The sequence below is a fragment of the Teleopsis dalmanni genome, chromosome X, assembly GCF_002237135.1.
Source record: "Teleopsis dalmanni isolate 2A chromosome X, ASM223713v2, whole genome shotgun sequence".
NCBI lineage: Eukaryota > Metazoa > Arthropoda > Insecta > Diptera > Diopsidae > Teleopsis > Teleopsis dalmanni.
In genome coordinates this window covers 73,265,344-73,285,519 of record NC_051848.1, presented here as the reverse complement: position 1 = coordinate 73,285,519, position 20,176 = coordinate 73,265,344, and the positions used below count along the sequence as shown (strand labels likewise).

The 20,176-nt window shown below is 28.1% G+C and overlaps 1 protein-coding gene across 1 annotated transcript in view; it reads left to right on the top strand.

The window, feature by feature from the left end:
• The window catches only part of LOC119688551 (gamma-aminobutyric acid type B receptor subunit 1-like), a 190,691-nt gene extending 187,331 nt beyond the window's left edge, over positions 1-3,360 (top strand). The window contains exon 4 of the mRNA XM_038103224.1: positions 3,139-3,360. Within this exon, the coding sequence (XP_037959152.1) occupies positions 3,139-3,360 (222 nt within the window). The remainder of the gene's footprint in view (positions 1-3,138) is intronic.
• The last annotated feature ends 16,816 nt before the right edge of the window (positions 3,361-20,176 follow it).

Genomic DNA, 20,176 nt, shown 5'->3' with positions numbered 1-20,176 from the left:
GTTTTCTAAAGTTATCCACAGTATTACATTATTTCAATTCTTGGCTAATAGCAATTCGAAAAATGTATATCCAGTTCGTCTTCCTTATTAATGAAAGCATGCCTATGACACTTTTCTAAACCAAAGGTGAAATTTTTCCAAATTTAATCACAAAAAAAAAACTACAAAAGAAAAAGCTGAACCACTTCAGGTCGGATATCCCTCTTAACAATTATAAGCAAACAATGGCATTCTGCATCAGCGTTTGGATTGAACCTACCATGTAGTACCATTGCCCACAATCTTATCATTGTTACAGCATGAAATAATTGTTTCTATTTAAGGATCCTTTCTGAAGGTTATCAAATTTTCCGTAATTTTATTTCAATTGAACCGAGGTAAGCAATGTGGCTTATTAAAAAATTTACTATTACACTAATTAGGTTGAAATTCACACGCCTACGTTTAACGTGTCCACATAAATAAGTGTTTCGGAAATTAATTAAAATTCACACCTGATAATTGGTGGGCGAGACTTTGAAACTCATTAGCTAAAACGTAACAGGTGTTTTGACTAAAAACGGAAAATCAGAAATGAATTTGCAATGTTTAAAGCTTTGCATTTAATCTCTTCAAATCGCGAGGGTGTGGCTTAGAAGTTTTGCAGGGAAATCCTATAAATTTTCAATTACTTTAAATCAGTTGTTATTTACTACTGAAATGAAATAAGATTACGTTTATGAAAAGTACGTATTGTTTTTGTATTCACTAAAGTTCATTATAAGGATTATTGATGGTATCTTAACTTCATTTGAAAGAAATCTGAAGAAAGATATATAATGCGATAAGAGACAAACCATGATTTTAAAAGTATCTACAGAGAATAATTTAGATTAATTTGTAAATGAATATTTTTTCAAAAATAAAGGAACATAAATTCACTATTTTATTAAAATTATTAAAATCAAGTCGATTTGACTTTATGGCATAAGAAGTCTTAGAAGTCTTCTAGTTTCTAAGCCAAAATATAATCCTAGCCTTTAAATTTGACTATATTTATTTATTTATTGATAAATTAACCATAACTATAAATCAAAAGTTTATTGCAGCTCCTAAGACTTAGTCTATAATTACAAGATTATAAGACGCTGTCTTCTTGGACTTTAAAGTCCAGCTCTAACAACGCACAGAAGAAACTTATTTCATATGGAATTTCTGTCATCAAAACAGATTAAGAACTCTGCTCTAGATTAAGTTGTGGACTTTGTTCACAGAGCTTTAACAAGGTTTGTGCAATCAGTAACGAAATTGATACAATAGGATTCTTCAGCAGGTACTACCTGCTGGGCGATTTCACGTCAAAACTTTAATAATAAATAATAATGGACTGATTGGGAAAGACATGCTATATGTTTGTTCTAGAGACTGATGTAGCATAGGGACAGCAAGAACAAAGATGGTGACCATCATTTATTATCATCATTTCAGCACTCTCCACCACCTGCAATAGTTAACGATTTAAGAAACCTTGGAAATATTATAGTGTTGGCTACAATATTAAGCACAACCAAGCAGATATCCACTAAAATATAACTCTTTCTTACGCTGTTTACTACTATATAAAGGATTAATCATATTCTTGACTGACTATATTTGACTGTACTATTTTCGCAACATATGTGAAGTACTCTGCTATATGTCAACAAACAAAAAATTTATCTGATAACTGCAGTTCTAAAACTCCTAAGATTTAAGATTATCTGTTGAGCTATTGTTGCACTTATAAAAAGTGTTTGTTATAATATGAACTTTGGTCTGTGGTTTAATAGGTCTGCACTTTTTTCAAAATGATTAAGATGTCTCCGGAGCCGTCAATTCCAAACGCTTTGACTGCTACTGCCCAATAATTACCAATCTTTATTAAAAATGAGATTGCAAGTATGGATGTGGAAGATATGTGGTTTGAACTTGATGGTGCCACAGGCAACATAGTTATACTATTTCAGTTCTCCCATTACCTGTAATTTTTTGTTTTGATGATCTGAACTTTCCATCAATATCAAGTGATGGAATTGGATTTTTTGGAGGAGTTACGCCGAAAATGATGTGTACGAGAAATTTTATCAAAGTTACAGCATTTTGAAAGTGAACACCAGTCGTGTTATGGATTTTAGCATTTGAAGCATTAGCACTAACAAATAGCTAGATATCTTAAATGGATATCAGTTTTATAATACAAAAGTACTTTATACTTTAGTTATAGGCGCAACCTTTTGTTGATAAATTAGCGTAATCTAAAAGCTGGCTTCAAAAATAGTTTAACATATTAAAAGAGTATGTCAAGCTACGTGATAAGCGTGAGAGCTGAATTGTTATGAGATGAAGATATATACTTCGGAAAGCTCAACATAAAACCATCTATCTGTGAAGTTGGTTATTTTAGCATATTTTAGGTTGAAATTTCTGCTGTCTCTTTTTTGATTAAATAATTTCAATTCTTCTCTTTAAAAGGATGAGAACATATATATTATATTGAGTTTCCGTGTTCTTCATTTCATTTAAGTACTATGCCATGGACATTTTTTTATAGATAGATTAATAAAGTCAGAACTTAAACTTATGAAAATTATGAAAATATTGACTTTTTTAATTAATATGTCATAAAAAAAAAATTTTGCTGTGAGAAAAATTTCCGTTCAAAGGAACGACTAAAATACTATTTACTTTTGCCTTCTCTTAAGTTTCATTCGCGAAACGTGATTCTCTCGGAAAAATAAGTCTTTTATAAATTAATTTGAAAATTTATTTAATTAATAAAATAGTTTCCTTTTATTTTTGAGTGTTTACTTCAACTCCTTACAGTCTGCGTTGCAGTTTACCTCTCGTTTAATTTTTTTTATCCCTCACATTAAGGAAACTAATTAGTGAAAATTCCAGTTGTTCACGTATGTTGTATATTTGATATAATTCGTGTGCATTTTTGCACGTGGCATCCACGTTGTGTTGCAATTAAAATTTTTCTTTGACGTTTGAAGTCATACAAACATACAAACGTATAAACAAAAATGAAAAAATAAAGAAAAATATAATAGGAAAAACGTGTAGGAAATAGTGCACTTCGTTTTATTAAATATTAAATTTTTTTCTGTTTCATTGCAGCTCTGCTATGGTGCATCAAGTCCAGCGCTATCGGATCGCAGCCGCTTTCCCACATTATTTCGCACACATCCATCCGCAACCGTTCACAATCCGACGAGAATAAAATTAATGAAAAAATTTGGATGGTCACGTGTGGCCATACTGCAGCAAGCTGAAGAAGTTTTCATATCGGTGAGTAATTTAAATTTTATGCATACTTATGAAATCCCACAACTCACATGAGTACATTGCCATCGTGGGTGGTAATTAATCACTTTAAGTGTAAAATGATTAATTAGTAAAATGGAATTTAACACGAAAACTTTTTGGATCCAAAACTTTTTGCTACAAGTAATTTTATGAATTTATGACTGGAAGCTATTGAAATTTAAGATGCACTCATAAAAATGTCTGTAATTGCAGTCAAACTGTATTTATTGCATAAAAAGTTAAACTTACGAACAAAGAACATCAAAACTGATTTATTCAATCAATAATATATGTATCTCGATGTGATGGCACCATTTATGATAAGTTATTAACTTCTTGTTATTTATTTCTGGAAATTTCTAAATAAAATTTAAAGGGTCTTAATCATCTTTGATTTTTTTTTTTGGACTGAAAAAAATGTGTACTATGCAACCTACACCAAACTCCTTTTAAGGAGCCAACCTCTATTAGTTAGAACAGCCAAGGCTTTGTGATCTAACACCCATAGTATCAGAGTTATATTTCCAATCATTTTCCAATTTCCAATAGCCGTAAGTAAAACTCACTTACTAACTCTATAATCCAAACAATATCGAATGGTATCCATAGATTTTAGCCGAATCGTACGACATTCGTCCCTTTCTTTTCCCATGGGGACAACGTCATATGTGCTATTTGACTATAAAAAAAAAACATTCAACTCAATTACAAGAGACTACATTTAGCTTGTCTTCGACGGCCAATACATGTTAATGTCATCTACAAATCTACAAAATATGTTATTCATAATAAAAACTTTAAGCTCACCTCTGGTGTTAGACAAAGCTAGACAAATTAATTCTTTTGAAGTAAAGTAAGGAAGTATTTTCTTTTATTTTCTTTATTTTTAATTAATTTTACAATATTCATTAATATACAATATTTTGATCTATTGATATTTTGATCTTCACAAAAACGTATTTACTATGTTCAATATACAATCAGCCTAACTCCAAATTATTTTAATTGTCTTTTTTATACATCTGAAGTGAAGCTAAATTATCTATTAAAGTTTAAGTACTTTCGATTAAATTACATTTAGTTTCCGCATAAATACTTTAACTTGATATTAAAATTTGATATTATAAAGTGGCTGTAGTACTAAATTTTAGTGCCTGTAAAAAGTGCAATTTAGCATAATTGAAGCTGAGGAAATAGATACAGATACAATTAAATAAATGTTAAATACAAATAAATCGGAGGATGATTTTGTTTTCATATCTCATGTGATAATTATACAATTTAAATGTAGGATGTATTTTTAGCATACCTTACCCATATACCGTTTAATATCGAGTATGCAAAATGCGTCTTAAAAAATGATTTAAAACACTTTTATAATAAAATTATTCCCAAAAAATGATTTTTAAGTAAAATTTATTGATTATTTGATTAAAAATAATTATAACTAGAAAAAATATATAATATTATTAGTGGTTCATTTGTAGTAAATAGCACGTTTAACTTTTTTTGAATAATATTACTCTGAAAATAATTTTTAAATTACAATTATTGATAAAGTCAAATCAGAAAAAAAAATTTTATATATGTTTTAAATATTTTTTAAAATTATATTTTATTATAAATAGTTTTTTTCGAAAAGTAGTGAACAATGACAATAAAAATTCTTTTTTATATTATTTCAATTAATTGAATTTTTGGCTGACCATACAACTGTTTCGAGTATTGTCAAATACCCATCGTTAGCGGTCTTGAAAATAATTTTTGTATTTAATTATACGTAAATAATTTTTTTTAAACTGCCAGTACCAGAAATCAAACTCATGCACTGCCAAATTTGAAGCTCAGAGTCAACGCTACTTAACCAACTGACCCAAAACCGAACTAGTTTTTGATGTTTGCAAATTTTTCTGGAGTTTTATTAATTTGCTGTGAAAGTTTTATTTACAAATTCATTTGCTGTGTTTATATTAGAACGACATCATAAACCAACTGTAGAATAATTAAATTAGTTAATTTTATTTTTTATTTTTAATTGTTAAATTTCAATACTATTATGTTTGTAGAGGACTTTTATTTTATAAAATTAGAATATGTACATGTGTACATAAAACGTAAGATACTGCTTAAATAAACATTTTTAAAAATAATTCTAAAAATAATGCCATCGAGAAAATTTCAGACTTTTTATAAAATACCATATTAAATATAAATCAAAAATAAATACTTGATATTTTTGTTGCTTATTAGGATTTTTTTAATTACCGGTTAATATTAGAACCTAAGTAAAAGCAATTTTATATTATTTACAAAAAATTCAATTTTAAATTTTTTCTTCATGATGCAACTATTTAAGGTTTCTAACACATAGTCTAGGATATGTCCAATAAAAATTTGAACAGAGTATATATATACGAAGAGATATATGTTCTTCTATATACATATAGAAATATATATATATTTATACATATATATTTAATTATAATAACATAAATAACGATATGTAATTAATTTTATATCAATAATTCAATCGCACTCTAAATATATACATATACTTATTTGTGTTTTTATAGCTATATACATATAACGTATATAGTTATATATACTATATACATATATAGGTATGTATGTACTATAGGAATATTATATATATGTATTATACATTTATATATGCATATATAAATATTTTTATAAAAATTTTATTTCATTAATTTACTAATTATATACTAAATACATATAGATATATTTTTATAATTACAAACATTTATGAATAAATATATTCCTAATTGTATACATGTATATACATATTTATATATACATATATATACATATATATATATACATATATATACATTTATATATACATATATATATATTTATATATACATATATATATATTTATATATACATATATATATATTTATATATTTATACATATATTATAAATATATATATACATGTATACAACTAGAAAGATATATATACATAAATGTATGTATATGTATTTCGTATATAATTAGTGAATTAATGAAATGAAATTTATTTTCGTGGCCAGAATGCCAGTTGACATATGTGGACTAATTATGTGCAACAAAGTGGCCCACATAGCGTATGCGCGTCATTAATTACTATAGTTTCGTTTACTCTTTGTAACCCGTTGTCATTAACTTAAATCCAACCAAAGCCTTTTGTTGTTGTTTATTAATTTTACAATCGATCAAACGTAACAAACCGAAGATAAATTAAAGTACACATAAGTAAATTCTGAAATACAACCACACACTCATGTGTACGCTTAATGCACACACTCGCAGGAATGTCTTCATTTAATTAATTTCATTATTAATTTCGTACTCATATTGTAACTGCTCATATTTGAGTTCCATCCAGTGTTCGTTAGGCAAATATTTGGTTTCAACTCAAATACAAGGCACCAAAGCATAAAAGCACAAATCAATTTACTCAAAGTGATATATTGTAAACATAGACGCAAATACATACACACACACATCTACATCTAGATTCTATACAGTGCCTACTGGCACTGCCATATACACATACATTGACATTATGACTTTTGAAATCTTAACAAGTATGTGTCTGCATTATTCCGCTCTCTTTTTTGCCTTTGGTCGCCGGCAGTTTGTACAGTGTTTTTGCTTTGAAATTCATAATTAATATTCTGTGAAAATGATGTACGCTTGCTTTGATTCAATTTGGTCTGAGTTGGTCATTAATGGTGTTGCAGCTGTTGTTGTTATTGTAGGATATTATTATTGTAGTCACTCACATGTATAAACATTAACATTAGGCTTTCTTTGCATTGGATTTGGTTATGTTAACATTGTCATTCTCGTTTTATTAATTTCGTGCGTAGAAAGCATTTAATGATTGAAGTTCAGACAATGCCCCAAGTATCTTAAGCAATTAAAGAAAAAAAGGTACTATTTCCGAATCAATAATATCATAACTAACAGAATCATGTGAAAGTGATACAAAAGTGTGACTTCAAAAAAATGATAATATTAGAGTTAGAAGTTTAGGAGTCTACAGTTCTTTAAATTCCACCCAAATTAATGTTTCCCATTTACGGAATTCAAATATAAAGCACGAGTTAAAAGTAAATTGGTTCAGTTGAATTGCAACTTTTCAAAAAGCTATTACAGATGTATATCTTAAATTCTTTTACGTCCACAACCATTTTATGACCCAAGAAAAAGTAGCTTATAACGACCTAAAAAGAACAACAAAAAGGACTTTACTTAGACAACCTTATATTATATTGCAAATGACTTATAGAAGCTAATTTCTTAAGTCGATATAAGACTTTGTACCTAACGAAGTAGTTTTGCAAGAAAGAATCACTCTTGTCAACAGTTCTTAATTAGAGCTAAGTAAGCAATTGAGGTTTAAAGTCTACTCTCTCAAACAAAATTCATGCTCTACATGATCCTGCTATATGGTGCAGAAGCTTTGATACTTACCATTAATGATGAGAAAGTGTTAGTGGTATTCGACAGAAAAGTTTTTCGATAGTTCTTTGGTCTCTAATGCGTTGGCAATGAGTATCGAAATTAAGTATCGTCGATGTTACTTAACTGTCTCAAAAGTTACTTAAAGATGAAAAATTTTTTGGGACAAAAAAATGTTCATATATTTAACCGAAAAATTATTTAATTTTGTACTGATTTTCAGAAGAAACTTTTAATATAAATTTTATTAAAATAAACGCTCTAATTTTTTTGAGTTTCTCTAATAAAAAATAAAGTTTGTTTATTGCATTGATTTTAATTGTTAAAATAAAAATATTAAAAAAAACTTTTGCTTATGCTTCCTGTTAACATATCTTGAAGGAAGCTTTTTTGGTCAAGAAAAGTCTTCAAATATCGATGGGTACACAATTCAGACGTCTGTGGTTGAACACTGACAAGGAGGATTGTACCTTGAAAGTATTCAAAATCATTCAACAAAAGATGCATTAATTTTTTTTAAAAAAATTTGTAATAATAATAATTTATATTTATTGTACGAGGGTAGTTTAATAAATCGTCAATACGTCGTAAAAAAAATTTGTTCTTAATTATTTTAATAGTTTTTTAAATTGTATTGTTTTGTTATTGTTATAATTGAACAAAAAATTTCTCATTGCTTTTATTTTAAATATTACATACCATAAAAATTTCAGATATTCCTGAAGAACCAACTAAAAATGGGGCAAATGAAAACATAAGACAGTTTTTATTTTTATTTGTATGCAGTAGCCTAAAAAAATATTAATTAAAAAATATAACAAAATGACCAAATCTAGCAATAATTTTCTATTTTAATTTTCCTAATTTTTTAAATTATACAAATATTAACAAAAATCTTTCAAACAAAAAAAAAAATATATATATATATATATTAATATATATATATATATATATATAATTAATTAAATCGATAAAATGTTTGTTCAAAAATGTGCTAGCAGAATGATAGGCTAAATTATATATTAAATCTAACAACCAAAATGAACGAAACTAATACTGGCCTATAGATATTGAATACCAATGAATATTGAAGTTATAATTCAATTAGTAGTTGAAAATTTTTTTTATAAGTATTTATCTAAAATCTTGTATCGTATTTATTTACAATATTAAATATTCACGAAAAGATTTGCATTAAATTTGAAGTACTTTTTCCAAGAAGTTATAGCTCAGGGAATCAGCGAATATTATATTTAAATTAGCAATAGTGGCACAAGGAGAAATCAAAAGTATTTCTCGAGACCCACCTCAATTAAGTAAATATTTACGAAACTAGATATGACATTTTCCAACATTCTGTGTTGTTACAATTTTAAATTTCCTCAGTATTCGAAAAGCGATCAAATTCTGTCAAAATGATCTCCTTTCTTATTTATCATTTTTTTGAAGGAAATAATTGCCGCTGAATATAATAAGATAAAATGATTTTTTAAAAGCAATCCTCCACTGAAGTCCTCCACTGAACTATAATTTCTGAAATAAAAATAACTGCTATATGGATAAGTCACTAATAAAGAAAATAAATTTATGAGCATATTCATAAAAGACGTGCGCATTTTTCCAGAAAGAAAACCTTTTGGGAGCCTGGCAACAGCAACGAATTGAACCGCCTAGCTAGCGGAAGCTACTGTGTGTGTTAGCGCTAAAGACAGCTTAGTTCTCGAATGGTAACAGTAAGTAAGTACTTAACGACGAATATCTAAGGAATTGTAACAGGTCGAAAAACACTATTAAGTGTTACCAACTTACAAAAAAAATTGAGTCTGTTTTTAAGGCGTTTATTGCGAGTTTTAAATGTTTTGACGCACTTTAGAGAAATAATGTTAATTTTTAGCAATCTGAAATTAAATTCAACTTATTTCATATAAATTTAAAGGATATTCCCTTAATATATTGCATTTAAGTAATATTTTGTATAATTTAACAAACTAAATTATGATAAATACTATTTTGTGTGCAGTATATTTTCTGTCGAATTACTTTAATGACTTAAGGAAATGTAGTTTCAATAGAATACTTTAGGAATTTTGTTTGCTCCCTTAAGTGGGTGTAATAGGAAGCATCCCTTTTTACAAAATAACCTTTCCACATACACCCGTCATCTCGTCACCACCGCCGTCACCGTTTTAAATGCTAATACAAATTTATGACTCTCAATTTTTCCTACTAGTTCCAACCGGAAATTTGCTAGTCATTAATAAAGTTTATTCACATTTCAGTAAGCCCAAAATACCGATTTTTCCTATAAACATTTTTCACATTATCGTTAACCTCTCAGGTTGTAATTCTAGTTAACGTTCTTCAATAATTTGAGAAATGAATGTAATGATTACTTTCATCGAAGCAATTAGATGCCCTCACATTGATGGAACAAGTGATGCGGGCCGCATCGCCTATGTTGGCTTAAGCACAACATTTCGGGCCTATCAAATTTATTGGTTGATATTAAGTGCGGTTAGTAATAACTTGCGGTCATTACGTTAATGTACGAAGTGTAGTTGTACGTGTTCGAGTGCGGCACTGATGAATACTTCCACTGCAAAGGTGATGTTATGCAAATTGTGTGTACTTATTGCGATTGCGATTGAAATTCATTGCTTTATGGAGGAATTTTTAAAGGAAAACTTCAAATTTAGTTTTCAACAAAATATACAAAATACTATTTCTATTTCTATTAATAGTAAAATATTTAATGATACGAATTCTATTTGTTGTAGAAAGTAACGCAAAGCAGAGAAATGGATTGTAATCATTTTATATATAATGAAGTAAATTTCAAGTTGACCATACAAAGGAAGTGGTCATAAATCATACAGCAGTTGTAGTTTACATATATAGACAATTATATGAACAATGGTTTTGAGAACCACTTAGATCAAACATTTGATTAAGTACACGAATAGATTAAGTGGTTTATCTAAAATTTATTGAAATTTGTGTACAAAAATTAATTTTTATTTTTAACTGAAATACTGTCTAGATACATTTTAAAAATTTTTTATTCTGTATGATATTAATAATAATGACTTAAAATCATAGATTCATAATAAATTAAGATTTTTTTTATAACAAAAAAAAATTTTTTTTAAGGTATTTCAAGGTATATTATTTGTTGTTAAGCGTACCTATAGTACGCCTATAATCATGTATACATATATATATATATGGGTCGTTCTGTTATAATTGCAACAGTTTTTGACCTCATCATTTCCGTATTCGCAACAAATTGTTCCATTTATGCTATGCGTACAATACAAGTTAAATATTTTTTTTAAAATACAGCTAAAATAATATAATCTAAAACCAATTGTTATGAGTAGAACATAACCCATATCCGCACAAGAATTTTTTTCTTTTTGGAATTTGAAAAGCAGATTATGATTCAAAAATGAACAACATGTTAAATGATATAATGTCTTATAGAGTTTTAAGAAAAGACCCTACAACGTCATTACAAACTAAAAATAAAACTTTAGTAACTAAATTATATGATGACCATATTATTGATAAAAAGGAGAAAGAAAATTTAATAGCCACTACTTATCCTCCTAGAATATATGGCTTACCAAAGGTCCATAAGGAGAAATAGCCACTTAGGTCCATTTGTTCTTGCATTAACTCACCAGCGTATAAATTATGTCAATACATGGCGTCCATCCTCAAAAATTTTACAAAAAACTCTATCTATAATGTAAAGGATGCAATAGAATTTAAAAATAAAATCAACAATTCCTATATATGTGATGATGAGAAAATGATCTCTTTTGACGTTACTTCCTTATTTCCTAGCATTCTTCTTGACCTGGCTTTAAAAATTATAGAGAAAAAATGGAACATAATAAAGACTTTTACAACAATTAAAAAAGCCTTATTTTTTGATATATTAAACTTTTGTCTTAAAGACAATAACTATTTCAATTTTGAAAATAAATTATACACACAAAGAAAAGGGATGCCGATGGGAACACCAATTTTACCCATTATAGCAGATATTATTATGGAAGAGTTATTAAATAACTGTCTTGAAGAAATGGTCTCTAAGCCTAGAATCATGACGAAATACGTTGATGATCTGTTTGGGATAGTTAAAACAGATAAAATTGATGAAACTCTAAGAATATTGAATAACTTCCATAAAAATATGAAATTTACTATGGAAGAAGAAACAGATAATATTCTTCCTTATCTTGACATCAAATTGTTAAGACACAATAATTACATCTTTACCAAGAAGTATTAAAAACCAACTGCATCAGGAAGAATCATCAATTTTTATTCAAACCATCCATACCATGTAGTGCAAAATACAGCAAAAAATATGATAAAAAGAGCTCTATATTTAACCGATCCAACGTTCCATAATGATCTACAGAAAGAATTTAGAAGAATTCTAAAGATAAATGATTTCCCCTCTTCCAATGTGTAAAAGATTATCAAAAATATCAACATCTGTCAGAATGACACTAGAAATAAGGATAACAGAACATATAAAAGCATTGTACATATTCCTAAACTCTCCAACCAAATACTGACATCTAATATTCATGACCAATCAAATTATAATATCACACTAAGATCTGGAAATACAATAAACGCTCTGTATTCCAACTTAAAAACAAAAATAAATAACTTGGACAAATCAAACGTAGTATACCAAATTAATTACTAAGGTAATGGGTATGACGTATGTGATCAAGTATATGTTGGAACGACCAAAAATAAATTAAAAACAAGAATGGCTGGACATAAACACAGCATAAAAAATAAAGTCGGTGTGGAAGCCAAAACAGCCCTTTTTTTTTTTTTCAAAAGAAGGGTTGGGAAGTAGTCTCCGCGTCACTGCATCCTCGAGGATTATTGTGACATACCCACTTCAGTTCCATAGACGAGTAGCAGTTAAGAATGACATCTTTGGAGAGATGTTGCCTACTTCCATTATAAGCGGATAGGCAATGGATAAGTAGCGAAGTCTGAGTCTTGCAAGACTATCACAGTGACACAATATGTGTTCTGCTGTTTCCTCTTCTTCGTTACAAAGTCTACAGCTATCGTCTCCAGTAATACCTAGATTCAATAAATGTTTTTTAACTTCGCAGTGCCCAGTTAGAAAACCTGTGACAAGTCGGATGCCACTTCTGTTCAGCATAAGTAGCTCCCTAGTTCTGGCTTTTGATCGAAACGGCATGGATTCTTTTGCTTGTCTGCAGGTAATTGTATTATCCCAATCATTCTGAGCTGCAAAACAGCCCTTACTTCACATTGTATTTCCACACACCATGAGCCAGATTTAGAAAATGTAAAAATTTTACACCAAGAAAATAATCATCGTAAAAGATACTTCTAGGAGATGCTCACAATTCTAAAAATTCCACCTGGCATAAGGCTTAATTTTAAAACTGATGTTGACAACTGTGCCCAGATGTATAAAAGTATTATACATCAATAAACAAGTACAGGATTAATAACTTAGTATTAAACATTGGTATTATATAATAAAACATTGTACTTTTCCTTACATATATTTACATATATATAAATATATATAAATATATTTACACACACATTTATCCTTTTGTCTACCATTATGTATTATAAGTTGTTTAGTATTTGAATATAATTTTTAGTTTCCTGATGACTTTAGACTAAAGTCGAAATATCGATGAAAAATAAAAAATTATTGAAAAATCAAATTGTGAATTCTTAATTTTTGATTTTATTTTTAACAACAATAATAAAAAAATTTTGACCAATTAGCCTATACAAAAATAAACACTTATTAAAATTATTTGGTAACAAAATTATTAACATTTCTGTGAAGACATTAGATTTATTGATATGATAATTAGAAAATTTTATAAATAGACGAGTAGGGTAGCTATACTCTTTTAGCTGATTTCTTAACAATTTCTTAACAATGAAAAATGTTTATTAATCAATTTTATTTAGTGTAAATCCATTTGTGTATATAATTTGCATAACAACATATTTTTTTGTAAAGTATTCTAATCTTAACTCCGACTTGTGGATAAACAATATATAGTGCTTTTTTATTAAAGTTTTTTTTTTAAAATAAAAGCATTGGATTAAGCACTGCAAATATATTTTAAATTATTTAAGTTCTTCTTCTTTCTAATACCTTTATCTTTTCGTTGAGTATAGGGCATCAGTTACGCATATCCGTATCAACCGATTGTTTGCGATTGGTTTTATTTCATTTCACGATTTTCCCCTTGCTAAAATCTCGGGGAAATGCAAATGTTCTTCTTCATGATGTTTTGAGTCGTCCTCTTTTTCATGTCCCTTGCGGGTTTTAGTCAAGTGATTGACCGCCATGTATATGTTTTCGCAGAGTGTGACCGATCCAATGCTATTTTCGTTGCTGGCTTAATATCTCCATAGGTTCTTCAATATTATATATTACATGTATAATCAAATATTTAAAGCAAATTAAAATACTGTCTAATCTAAGACTCTAAATAGTAGCAGTTGATACATTTAAAGACTATTTTTCCATTGCAATCAACTGCAAGTAAAAACTAATAACGTTGTTTTGTTATTATTATTTAATATTTAATAACCTGGATTTATTGCTAGGCTTCATTAACATTTCCAAATAGAAGTTTAAGGCAAACATATCAAAGCATGTCTATTGAGTTTTAAGATCAAAGTGTGTACATAGTTATACTCGTAAGATGTCTGGTCGTATATGCCATCTACAGCCACATGACTCATATAACAATACAGATTGCCTACAAGACCACTAATATACAGCATTTGACATTTATGTTTGAAACAAGAACTGCAGGACTTTAATGAACGACCATTCAAACATGAAATAATGCTATGCGTTAAATTTTAAAGGAGCAATACTGCTACTGAATACCGACATGTCTGTGCGAGGCAAACTATCTTAATGCTCTGATACGCTTCAGGATAGATAAACAGGAAATTGGTGTTAATAGCTATTATTCGAGCACTTTGATTGTGGTCGTTGTTACCTGTAGGTACACGCAACGTAACTCCTGCTAAATGTCAGCATTCTCGTATCCTAGATTTCTGTGGGCATGTTCACCTTTATGGTGGCTTACAAGCGTATATTTACAGTAATTGCGGTGACTACGCAACAATACAGTGGTCGGTAAGTTTATACGTGGCGTATGAGTATTAATAATTATGGCAAATTATTTGCACAGCTACAGCACAAGTCCATTAATGGAGTTTAACTTTAAGTAGTTGATTGGTGTTTCCATTTACAAGTGCAGGCCTTCTTCGAACAATGAAGTAACGACTCAATATGTGTGGTTATATTTGCATGAGGACCCACCACAACATAATTGCAACAAATTTGCACCAATTAATGGAATATTCACATAGTTGTGACCTTGTTAATAATCACCCCGGGTACCTTGATGTCATTAGCAGTGTTCACGTTGTACTCAGTCTTTCGGTATGTGAATTTTAAATAATAATTACTCTGCAATTATTGAATAATAATTTCCAGAAATGCGTACTTGTAAATCAATAAAACTAAAATTATTCATAAATTAAGATCCATTTATATACAAATGTTGATAGCTATAATTGTTTCATTCTATTACACTAAATATATTTTTTAAGTTCAATATTAATTACATTCAAATAAGTTAATTTCAAATTTTTTTTGTTTATGTTACTCTACTATTCATTGGTGATAGGCAGTTGCATAGATTTCACTTCTCAATTTCTTGGATTATTACCAATGGATATTACCAATGCTCCATGGTATGTCCGTAACAGCGACCTTCATCGTGAAACAAGTCAATTACGCTTTAGACTGAAGCGCATAAAATAAGTCTTGAAGTTCACTGCAACAAAGAAGCTTCATCACTACTTCCAACAAAAGACCTCGTACAACGACTTAAGAAAGCCAAATCGTTTGATTTATTTAATTAAATTAAATATTAATCATTATACTATAATATTATAGATAAGGATTAATATCGACAATTTAAAGAACCCGATATAAAACTATAGCTAGTTCGTTTTTATTTGTAACTAGACGCTAATGAATAAATAAAAAATAAAAACAAATTTCTTGCATTAAAAAGGAATACTTTTTTAATCAAATAAATTATAGTTTTATTATAATTAATGATTTTGCTAATAAAAAATAACTCTTTTGGAAAAGATGTTTAATTTTAAACCGTTTCCTTTATTTATTTCATTTATTTTAAAAATGGATAAGGAATAAAAATGAACTTAGAAACTTACAAAAAAAAGGAGATAAATAATATATACACAATAAATAACAATTTACAAATAATTAAATAATAAAACCAAAAAATTATAAAACAAAAAAGATAAAAGAAACTTAATTTAAAAATAAAAATTTAAAAAAAAAGTTTCTGCTTCTAAATAATTTTAATTTTTATCTGAACATAAATTCAATTCTCGAAGTAGTTATGGAATATCAGAATAATAAAAAAATGTATATTTAATAAGAAATTCCATGAAGAAGACAAACTTTTATTCTAAGATAAAACTATTTTAAATAAAAAATAGTAAGTACTTAAAATAACAAAAAATCTCACTCTTGGACAGTCTTAGCAGATCTAAAGAAGCCTGTGTTTAAACAAAGAAAATTCAATTCTTTTAAAAAGTTTTTAAAAATTAAAAAATGTGGTTAATCCAATAAAATAATGGCATTAGATAATATGCAATCATCATCAAATCAACTTTATAATCCACATTTATAAAATAAAAGGTGATCCATAACACTCCATACTCACGCCAAAATTAACTTTTATCTTAGCGAATCACTAAAGAAAGATACATAGCTCTAGATTGGGCTTTAGAGCATCTTGAAATAGATCCATTATTTCCTGAATCATTTCAGGAAATAAATTTTGATTTTATGTAAATACTTAAAAAGTAAATTAAAAATTGCATTTAATATAAAGTGAAGAAAATCTACCTATATGCCTTTAATGAAGTAGATTTTCTTCAACAAAAAATAATGGTTAATGGTTTATGATCATAAGGTGTACACGAATTATGCTTTCCATAATAACAAATTTACATTATCATTATTAAAGATTACCAATAAAATATTGTTTTTAGCATAAAAGATAGTCCATGAAATGACAGAATCACTTAATTGCACAAAAAACTTCACTGGCACCGTAATTTTCAGAAATGCCAGTGTAAACTCAATCATTTCACATCATCATGCAATATAAGTAAATAAATTAGTTGGACTTTTTTCTATTAAGACTATGTCACATCATTTTAATATTCTGATAGAAACACTCAATGACATCAAAATCCAGATTGATCCCATTTTTGACTGAATAACTGCAGATTTTTGTAAAAAACGGGCAACGAATGAGCTTTTAAGTTTAAAAAACCCAGATGTTATCTGTTGCATAAAAACAGTTTTTAATCAAAATTGCTTAGCCTTAACACCAAAATGAAGAATTCATTCATATATCACTAAACTTATATTCTTTTAGAGAGATTTTTAAACAGTACTGAAATACAACAACATTTTTTATTTATAATTAAGTGAATTTTTGGCTGGTTATATTATTTAATTTTAGTTTCATATTAGGAATATATACCTCTCCTTCTATTTACATGCTTAAAAATAATTTGTTTTATGGTATTTATACAGTACTTTTAATTACTTTTCCGTTTGGATTTATGTAAAACTGTCTACATTGTCTTATAATTGTTAATTACTTTTGATATGTCATTTAAATATCATCGACAGTATTTTTCGACACCCCATAAACTTGATTTACAAAACAAACCCTAGGTGTTGTGGAAATTAATTTTATAATTATTTGCAATTTTAGTTTTTGACACTTTAAAAAAGCAATTACTTACTCAATTAAAAAATACTTCCAAACACTTCGACATTTATTATAAACATTCACACTCTTAACTCCAAAGTCTTTTGAAGTACATCGATATTTATTATCACCGCCTACACATTTTATTTGAAATAATTCCCGCCCACACACTTTCACCCACCAGGTTATAAAAACGCATTGGCTGCTATATGATTTTATTGGTAATTATATTTTAAAAACATCTTCATACGAAATATTCACTGAACAAAATTATGTAGAATAATTTTCATTCCTTCACGAATCAAATGAGTATAGATTCAGAAATGAACATTTCTTTAAAATGTTGAACATTCCTAGTAAAACATACCTTTTGCGTACGAAAGCACAGAATATTTGTACCACATGGCGTATGAGTAACATCGCCCCACAACCCATTGGAGGTAGCACGCTTTTACGTTATAATATTTTTAATTAATTTTTCAGACTTCCCAACAAAAATCTTTTTGATGTTTTAAAATGTTATACAATTCTTTGTTGCTTTTAATTGCTATTTCATTTTTCTGCATATATATTTATTATCAGTTTTAACTCAAATACATACATTCTCATGTATACTGGAGAGCAAAAACGCAGTAATAATATTTTGTATATAAAATAAAAATAAGATTGACTTTAACAATTGTCAGAATACAAAAATTATAATAAAAATATATGTCAAATACATTTATGATTTTTAAAATATGCCAACAATGCCGCATGCGTAAGTATATATGGATAATACATTTATATAATAAGCCATTTAAGCTAAGGCAACAGCCATTCAAAAAGAATACAAAAATACTTAAATTTTATTTCAATACTTTTTGGTAGTACAGTGAAAGCTCCTTTTTTTTGCAAATGGACATCCCTTTCAATTGTACCAGTTCACTTGTCTTTACTTTTTCTTTCTCAAACAATGTACGTTATTTTCAATGGACAGTTATTTTAACCGGATGGAAATATAGATAACGTCGGTGTCCATTAAACTTAGGTTTTACTGTATTTCGACATATGTATTATCCTCTTAACTCATGTCAGTGCACACATTTTACTTTCTGTTCACGAAAAATGGCTTTTTCAATCAAATCAAAGCTTCAACATTCTTATTAATAAGAAGCTCTGCTGAATTTGTGCTTACCAAGTCTATCATTTAAAACCTGCTTAACGTTTTGACAGATGAAAAAATGATTTCGGATGATGATAGCAAGACCTTTGAAGCTTTAAGATGCGAGTTTTAAATATAAATGACATATGGAAATGAATAAATTATATGTGAGCAAAATTTAATAAACTGAATTTGAACAATATTGAATTAATCTTTATTAACAGAAATCTTAAATTTTATATTTGTGTATTGTATTTTTGAAAATAATAATAATATTTACTTAAAGATCTTTTATATGTTAAACCTGGTATAGTTTACATATTTGCTTGTTGTTTATTAGAGTATATCCGATTTTAAGAGAACATAGACGTTTTTCTTTTTGATAAAGCTCTTCATTCCGAAGAATAACTTAAAGTCTTATTAAATGGTAGCAATACTAAGAATTAGAAATAAGTAGCGTACCAGCTCCCGACCATAGTTGGTTGGTATTTGCTGCAACAGAACCTAACCAAACAGAAAATATTTCGCCTTTCGAATGAAAACCAAAATGTCAGCCGTTGAGAACCTTTTAATGTCAGAAGGGGAGAGTAGTTCTCGACCCATAGATCTCCTTTTGGCACAGCCACATCAAGGCTGGGCAGTCACAGAGAATTGGACTGGAAGTCTTGTCTGCTTCTAGGCAAAGTCGTCAATCTATCTCTTCGGACAGACCAATTTTATTAAGATGATAACGTAGTCCATAATAACCTGTTAAATATTCCACCAGCAATCTCAACTCTATTCTGCTGAAGAAGGATATACTTATAACCTGTACAAATTTATGAAAAGTGTTTTAAAATACATAGGATTAATTATTGAAGAATTTATATGAATAATAATGTTAATAATATGCACTATTTTTTGTATGCTAATCTGACACACAACAAATATGTTATTTTTAATTTAGATTTTAAATAAAATTCTTTAATAGCTGTAAGTACTGTACGAATTTCCTTAAATCAGTAATAAATAATGATAAAATAATAACATTTTCTTGTTGAAACGTGTAAGTATTTCGACATCAAGTATAATATAGTAATTGAAAATGATAAGTGATTCGATTCGAACTGATGGTAGTGAATTCGGAAACAACCTCTCTGCACCCAGTTCAGCGTAATATAGCATTATTTTAAAACAAATTCCTGTACAGGTAATTCCTCCGTTTGATTAGAAAGGTATATTTCTCATTCATAGGGGAATTTCATTGAAATTGAAGTATCTTGTTCACAGTGGTGTTTCAGATAGGAGTCAAAACTTAAAACCTATAAATACTATCCAAAGTAAAGTTATTCAACCTTTGT